The sequence below is a fragment of the Hipposideros armiger genome, unplaced genomic scaffold (assembly GCF_001890085.2).
Source record: "Hipposideros armiger isolate ML-2016 unplaced genomic scaffold, ASM189008v1 scaffold_28, whole genome shotgun sequence".
Taxonomy (NCBI): Eukaryota; Metazoa; Chordata; class Mammalia; order Chiroptera; family Hipposideridae; genus Hipposideros; species Hipposideros armiger.
Window position 1 is genome coordinate 5667896 of NW_017731378.1, and position 8925 is coordinate 5676820.

At 40.9% G+C, this 8925-nt stretch overlaps 1 protein-coding gene across 1 annotated transcript in view; it reads right to left on the bottom strand.

Moving 5' to 3' along the window:
• The window catches only part of CFAP43 (cilia and flagella associated protein 43), an 88690-nt gene that overhangs the window by 74310 nt on the left and 5455 nt on the right, over positions 1–8925 (bottom strand). The window contains exons 3-5 of the mRNA XM_019636287.1: positions 8384–8480; positions 2994–3161; positions 1142–1292 (exon numbers count right to left, since the gene is read on the bottom strand). Of these exons, the coding sequence (XP_019491832.1) occupies positions 1142–1292; positions 2994–3161; positions 8384–8480 (416 nt within the window). The remainder of the gene's footprint in view (positions 1–1141; positions 1293–2993; positions 3162–8383; positions 8481–8925) is intronic.

Genomic DNA, 8925 nt, shown 5'->3' on the forward strand with positions numbered 1-8925 from the left:
AAAAATATTTGGGAACCTCTACATCCTTTATCCACAGCTAGGAGCTTTCACACAAGTATTAGCATAATGCAGGTTCGAGGGGCTTAGAATCAAGCTCCTTACCTTCATCTCAAAGGCCCCGCATGTGCTACTGTCTGCTCTCTGCCTCCCTCTTGAACATCACCTGCACCTCACTTCCCCCTCATTTCCGTGCTCCAGCTACACGGGCCTTTTCTCAGCTCCTCAAACATATGAACTCTTTTCTTCCCCCAGGACCTTTGCACATGCAATTCCCTCTGCCTAAACACTCTTCACCCTGTAGCATGAGTAACACCTCCTAGTCCTTAAAGTCTCAGTTTAAGTGTCATCTCCTCAGAGGCCTTCCTTGACCAGCATTGTTAATCTTGTCCTCACCTCCATCCCTCATTTATCCTGTTAGAACAATTATCACATTTTGCAATGATTTAATGTATTTCTTTCTTTTGGTGTTGTTGTTCTGTCTTCCTGTTAGAATGTAAGCTCTAAGAAGCAGGGATTTTTATGCCTGGTTGGTCACCGTGTGACCCCATTGCCTACAACAGTTCCTGCTACATAGAAGGAACTTGGTAAATCTATTGAATGAGTGAACAAATGTGCAGATGTTTACAAGCTCCTTTTTGAAACTTCCTTCCATTGTTTCCCATAGCCTTGGATTTGCTCCTACCTCTGTGACTGCTTCTTCTCAGACTCCTCTTCCTCCTCCTAACTCTTGGCACTCAGCTTCCTCTCTGGCCCACTTCGCTGACACCCTTTCTCTCCTTTTCACCACACCCCTCCCCTCAGTGCTTCCACTACCCTTTCTGTGGGAATGACTGACATCTGTGTGTCTCCAGCCCTGACTCCTCTCTAATACTAGGTCCACTTGGCCAACTTCCATCTGGCATCTCCACCTGGATGCATTCCCCGCACCCCAAATTCAGTATGTCCAAACTTGAAATCACATCTGGGCTCCCTGTTCCAGTCAGCGATGCCACCATCTTCCCCGTCACACTAACTACAGGGTCTTCATCTCTCGTGGTCTCCAGGGCTAATCTGTATTACAAACCATGATGATCCTCTCTATCCTGCATGTTTCATGGGATGGTTAAGGGACGGCAAACAGGAAGAGGTACCAGGTAATTACCCTGAAAGTTTCTGCCTCTTTGTCTACTAGCCCGGCAATGGCTGACAGTGGGAGCACAGGTCCGTAGATAAGATCCTTCGGCATCGAGCTGGGAAAAATTAAGTCCTTTTCATTAAAAAATGACCCGTCTTCCATGGGTAGTTTTATTGACCTATAGAAAAAAGAAACATTAGAATAATCAGATCAGCAGAAACTCATCATTAATGTAACTGATGAATATTGGTGGTGAACAAGGTGGAAAGGTGTTATAACTTATAAAAAGGAAACAAAGTAAAACAGATAAAAGCCAAATAGTAGATTTTAAAATATATGTCATAAAAGGAGAAGTAATGCACAGTTATAAATTAAATACATAGGGATTTTCAAAATTTTCCAAAGTTAACATCTAAAGCAGGGTCGGAATTTGAATGTTGGCAGGGCCTGGCAGGTGAACTGTGGGAAGGTGGCAATTGTGGCCAATGGGAAATTGTTTTTCCTCCTAAAACTGGCAGGCACTACTCAGCGCCAGCCAAGAGGGTTTGCTGACATGTGAGGATTTTGGTTCCAAAATTTCAAGAGAATATCATAATCTGGATATTCATGAAGATCTCTCAAAGTTAAAATGTTGGCAATCAATTCAAATAAAAAACACTATGGGCCAAAATAAACATATATGTAGATTGTATTCAGCTACTTTGCGGCCCCTAGTATCAAGAATTCATGTTCAAATTTACCATGTATCTACTTTTAATCCATAATATGGCTATCATGATGAGTTATTCATAGCTTTATGCATTACATTCAAAACCTCCTTGGTTATGTTTTACAGGTGATGAATAATTTTGTAAAGTGATCATGTAAAATAGTACCTACTACTCAAACGTAAGGCTTAAGTGTTTTCAAATTCTGCTGGTATTCTGAACCGGAAAGCCACTCACTTTTCCTCCCACTTTATTTGCTTATAGAAAAACCACAACTCAGCATTCAGAGCTAGAAGAGAATATTCAAGGGAAGCAAAAATAGAGAAGGTATGATAAATTACTTGCCTGCCCTGGCAAGGATCTGTTAGAGGCATTACCCGCAGTGTTGTCGACTCAGGCTAGAGACAGGTTTGGCTATTCAAAGGGTTCTTGTAAAAATGAAATTGAGACATAAAGAATACTGAGCAGAAAAAAGTGCCCTCTCTCATGGTTATGCATTTAGAAAACTTGATTTACTAGTTTTAAGTTTCTCTTAAGGAGGCAATTTTTCAAAAATTGCAATTTCAAGGATGTACATGACCAACATCTTTAACTTGGGGTCAGTTCAGGGGCACCTCGAGTCTTTGAGCTCTTTTCAACAAAGACATCATTATCATCAACTATCCCTAGGACATTGGGCATAGAATTTCTCTTTGACCCAGTTCTATTTAAATAGGTAACTCCCAAGACTCTACTACATGCAAATACCCTTTTGTTTGTAGATGATGTGGCTGAAGGTGTATAATCTATGCATAAAATCTCCATAGCTAAAAGGTTCTTATGTTTGAGATTCCAGTTGGGCACAAAGTAATAGGAGCAAAAGTTTATAACCTTTCTTTTTATACAATAGGCATGTTTTAAAATAGCAAGCACCACTAAAATTTTGGAAAATTAAAGCATTTTGGAAAAAGCTCTAGGATGACTTGATCATTAAAAGAAACTCATTGGGAAATCAAGTCACAGAGAACCTTTTTGAAATGCAAACAACCACTCCAAGGTCATTATATATGTAGAAAGATATTATAACTTAAAATGTATGTATAAAACCATTTAATTCATCAAATTGATCCAATCACATTACATGAATGCAAACAGAGACCACCACTTTATTGTGTTGTAATGAAATCTCTTACTTTGCTTTGAGATAATATTCCTCGTTACTTCTTTCGATGGTCCACACAGTCACTGAACTGGGACTTGACAAGCATAGCTGGTGCCAGCTCATGGGGTTAAAAGTCATCTGGCTCACATCCACAGTGAGTTGTGACTTCTTGCACAAAATGACACTCGATTCCCAGTTCCTTGGAGAAAAATTGCATTTGGTGAAAAAGAATTCATTTGAATTTCATTATCTTGAGAATATTTATTTAATTACTTGAAAACAATTTACATAAACTGAGACTTAATTTATTATACCTTATGACATTATTATACATAATTACTATGCCATTAATATCAAATTTATAAATAATCATGCTTGTCATTATACTGTACCTGCCTAAGAAAGCAAAATAACTATTTTTTTTTAAATATCACTCTGTCATATGCTACCAAGGCTATTTTAATCTCCCTTATTAAATTTGTATTTAATTCATCCAAATCTAGAAAATGGAATACATCATCACATTTGCTGAAATATAAGTGTAGGTGTCGAAGTTTCTACACGAGTGCTCCAGGAACCTGGGTGTACTGTACACGCTGATGCCAACTGATCATCTACCGAGTTTTTAATACTCCTGGTACTTTAAAATCTATTCATTTGAGAGAATATCTTGAATGGCTACCATGAGCAAGTCCTTTGCTAGGTGAAATGAAAAGCAAAATTAATGTGAGCTATCCCCTCATACAAGGAGCCAGCGCTCTCCATTCAGAGCTGTGACTGGGAAACTAGAACTAATATGTGTGGAGCTCGCCTGTGTGTTGGCTTCCTCCTGCCCTCACCTCCTTCCGTCCCTATCACAAATATCCTGTCCAACCATTCTCTTGCTGGTATTGCTGGCTCCTTGGATCTTTTGACTTTCTGCCTCAGATGCCTGGCAAAACAGGAACAAAGATCACAGGACTATGTGTGTCAGTGACATTGTAAATTCCTGGTTCACACCCTTACTGGAGCCCCAATACAACCTCCAATTCTGCTGTTTCTCTGGTCAGTTCTCTCTCCTCACGTTCTCTAATGTGGTGATCTTTAATATTCTCCATTTTCCTGAAGCTTCTTGCCTTTCCACCTTACTCTTAGTAAATGACCTTGATTCCCAGGAAGAAGATAGAGGCCATCAGCTTAGAATCACTCCCAATTCCTGTTATCAAGTGTAATTAACCAGTCAGGGCCAGTGTCAGTCTTTCCTTCTCCTCTCTTGTTACAATGAAAGGCACGTCCCTCCACTTAAGGCCAATTTCACAGCCTGTGCTCTGAATCCTACAGGCCTTGCCTTCTTAGGAACATGAGTTTATCTGTTATTACTCTTCTGCTGCATCTTCACACTCTCCCTCTCTCCTGACTCTATCTGTCAATATTTAAATTAAGTGTTCATCTGTACCACCTTAAAAAAAAAAAAAGCCCTCCCCCAAGTCACCTTTCCATGTCTCTCCCCTCCCCTTCAAGCACTCTCCCCTCATCCCAGGATATCTGCATTACATCATCACCATTCCACTGACACAGCTCTGTCCCAAATCCACTGACATCCACCTTCATCCCAAATCCAACAGGCACTTCTCAGCCCTTGTGGAACTTGATTTTTCTGCAGGATCTGACTCTGCTTACCATGACTACCTTCTGAAATGACTCTTGGACTCTGTCACACACCTCTTACGGACACTCTATACCTCTCAGTCTCCTGCTGTTTGTGAGGCCCAGATCACCTGTTCTAAGTAGCTGACTTGGTGGCTGTCCAAATGTGTAGGCTTTCACGAATTTCCTGTGGGTACACACCCCACCTGTGCCTCACCTCATACCTACTCCACATGCCCAGCAGCTTCCTTTTGGCCCCTGGGCCACGACATGCAGGAGGCCACAATAAACCTAAGTGCGGTGGAGTTAATACCCTGTGCAGTGGACCTTTGATTGACAGGGTAACAGGAGTTTGGTGGATAAGTTCTCATATCTTCCTCTCCCCTTCCCAGTCCACTGTCTGTCACTGCTCTACGACTATCCACGTTCACAGTAGTTCATACAGCCTCTCCAAAGACCACCTGCGAGAAAGAGCCATCAATTGCACTTGGTACCAAGCGGTGGCTGGCAAAGTAATGCACACTTATATGGCTCCCCTCTTTCCCCACCTTCCTCCCCTTTTCCTGCGTGCCTCCTGTCTGAGATTGCACTCCCTACTAAAGAAGTGGCTCAAGAGCTTCTGCCTCAGGTTCTGCTTTCTGCAGAACCCAAGCTGAGGCATGTTCTGGGCCCCTGCTCCCTGCATGACTGCTCCGCCTCAGTCTCCAGTGAGGCTCCTGTTCCTCTTCAAGTCCCTTCGATTGGTGTTCCTCTAGATTCTGTCCAAAGTTCTTCCTTCGGTCTTCTTATTCACTTTTAGCACTTTGATTACCAATCTGATTTAACAAATCCCAAATGTTTATCTCCAGCCCTGTCTCCTGAGCTCCAGTCCTCGATATCTGTGGCAGATATCTATCATCTATATGTCTCTCAACATCTATTCTCCATTTCTCCCTCCGAGGAACAGAACTCCTCATTTTTAGCCAGGCATACAGTCACCCACCATGAGGACCACATTTCCCAGCCTCTCTTGCAGCTCAACATCACTTGTGACTGAGCTGGCCAATGGGATCTAAGTGTCGGTGATGTGTGCAACCTCCAGGCTATGCATTCCAGCAACGGTTTGTGCCCTTTCCCTTACTCTTTTCCCTTCTCACTGGCTCCCAGAAATACATGGGTGGTGCCCCACTTTAGATTAGAGATGAGGACAACACCCTACGAGTGAAAGAGCAAGATAGTTGGAGACAGGCTCCTGGCTCTGGGGAGCCACCATACCTGCCATGAGCTCTCATACACAGACGACTGCATGTGTAAGAAACTAACTTCTCTCTGGTTTAAGCCACTTCTTTGGGGTAATTTGGGTTTCTGTGACAGCAACTGAACCTAAATCCTAACTGATGCATCAACAGCCAATTACACATCTCCATTTACTTATCTCATGGACCCTCGATCAGCTTGTTCCAACTAATCTTCCCTCCTCCCATGCCTTCGGTACCTTTCTGAATAGCACCATAATGTCCCCAAGTGCCCAAGTCACAACTCTGGGTATAACCCTCAACTCTCACTCTCCCTCAGCACCGTGCCCAACATTCAGTCAGCCACCATATCCCATGGAGTTCCTTCTTAAACACCTCCCAAATATCTTCACTTCCCTTGGTCTCTATTCCCACTACCCTAATCCATGCCACAGTCATCTCTCACTGGGACCACCATGGCCTACTAATTGATGTCCATGACTTATTTCCCTCCAATATGTCTTCCATGATAGGACTGGAAGGAGTCCTTTTACATGCAGATCTGATCGTGTCACATCTCTGCTTAAAACCCTTTAGGAGCCTCCCATCGCCTTTAGGATAAAGGATATATGCCCATTAGAATGGCTTATACATAGGGTAAGTAACCTTCCCAGTATGCCCGGGACAAACCCAGTTTAGGCCTGTTGCTTGGCATTAATTATTAATAACATCCCCTTTCACTCTCAGAAGTGTCCTGATTTGGATGATAAACTCCATGATCACTTATTTACAAGGCTGCTCATGAGCTGTCCTCAGACTGTCCCTCTGGGCTTGTCTCTCATGGCTAATCTGTTGTTCTCATCGTAATGATCTAATTAAATCCTTGAACCTGAATATGCTCTGGCCTCATGGCCTTTGCACATGCTATTCCTCTGCTTGGATTCTTCTCCCTTTTCTTCTTCACAAGGCTGTTCCCTACTCATCCTTTAAATATTGCTATGGGTTGCATTGTGTCCCCCCAAATTCATATGTTGGTATCCTAACCCTCAGAGTCTCAGAATGTGACCTTATTTGGAAATGGGATATTTACTAAGTTAAATGAGGTCATTTAGTGTGGCCCTACTCCAATATGCTTAGTATCCTTATAAAAGGGGGAAATTTGGAGACGGATACACATACAAGGAGAAGAACATGTAAATATGAAAAGATTTATTCACAAGCCAAGGAGAGAGGCCTGGAACAGATTCTCCCTCGCAGCCCCCAGAAGGAACAAACCCTGATGACACCTTGATCTCAGACTTCTAGCCTCCAGGACAGAGACAATAAATTCCTGTTGTTTAAGCCACTCAGTTTGTAGTTCTTGGTTAATGACAGCCCTAGCAAACTAATGCATCCATCAATGGGAGAATGGATCACCAAACTGGGATACCCATACCATGGGATAGAAAAGAATGAACTATTGACACACACAGCATAAGAGAATTTCAAAATAAGATCATTCAAAACAATTATGCTGCATGGAAGATCCCAGCCAAAAAAAAAAAAAAGAGAGAATATGTATAATGTAAGATTCCCTGTATATGAAATTCAAGAAAACATGAACCAACCCAGAGTGACAGAAAGCACATCAGTGGTGGAATGGGGGCAGGGGATGGGGCAGTGATGGAGTGAGGGTATGAGTGGCAAGGGCCAACACGGAAGGATCTGAGGGGAACAAGGAAACGTTTGGGGGTGATGGCTATATTTATTATCGTGATTATGGTGATAGTTTTGTGGGTTTATACGTAAGTCAAAACTTATGAGATTGTATATATATATGAGCAGTTTACGTCAATTATATCTCGATAAAGCTTTTTTAAAAAAATAAACTGTGTAAACTAAATGTGGCTCTCTGAACCTAGATGATTACATTTTTATATAAGAAATACTGATATGTAAGGAGTATCCTCAGTCATTCCTGGAACATTTGGCACTTCCCCTTAACAAGATTTCCCTGATGTTTATATTATGGATGAACGAGTGAGTGCAGCTGTGAAGCTGGCCACATGGAATGACCCAGGTGTGTCCTATGCACAGGTGCTTCCTGTACATCTGGGAAAGGCGGTACAATGTTCCACTCCCTGAACATATAATTGTTCCAATGTCTCTAAAAGCAGTTACTTCCAACTGAGTTCTAATATAGAGACCATCTTCATTTTAACATTAGTGGGAAATACGCAAATAACTCAAAGTTACCATTTATTTTTAGAAAAGATGAATCTTTATGTATTTATAAATGTATTCTTTACCTGACAAGGAGATAATTATAACCCGTTAATAAAAAGAGAAAGGTGATAGTTACTTTAGCTCTCATTTAGCTTTTGCCCTACCAAATTTTATGCCTAAAAGTAGTAACTATATTAAATGTTATTATTAGGGCTTCTATTCTTTCCATTTATTTCTTGTTTCAGATTTTTCATGTATATGTCCTGTGATAAAATCCAGAAAGACAAGTAACCGAATGTAAAGGAATTATGTAAATTCCTTTAACAAATAAAATGTAACCCAAATGAAAGGAATTCTGCAGGATGCTAGAACTTACCACACCGCCAATTCAAATTCGGGAAGAGAGGAGTAACTAGCCAGGTAAGTGCCACAGTAACTGAATGAAAGTAAAGTGTAGTCCAGAAGAACATTGCCTAAAATATAAAATCCATTACAAGGATTTAATTATCATATTCTGAGGTTAATTATAGTCTATAGTTTATTTCCCTTTTCTAATAATTTTCATATAATTCAAAAACATTTAACTCTTGAAATAAGATCTCCTGGCTGATTTGTAACACTATGAACAGAAAGTTAATAGTCAAGTTATGATCCATTTTTAAAAGATATTAGAGTGAATTAACTATTAGTTCACCATCTCTAGAGTTCAATGCACAACTGAGCAGTACACCATGTACGTGTATGTCCCAATGTGATATGAAATGACCCAAGAACCATAGAATATTCCATAAATATATGAAACATTGTAATTAGAAAAGTTATTCAAATAACTTTAAATAACTTGGGAGAGATGTAATAACTCTAGCTTACATCCATATCTCTATACCTTAGGCTATATCTGGCCTTTAGCTTAATATC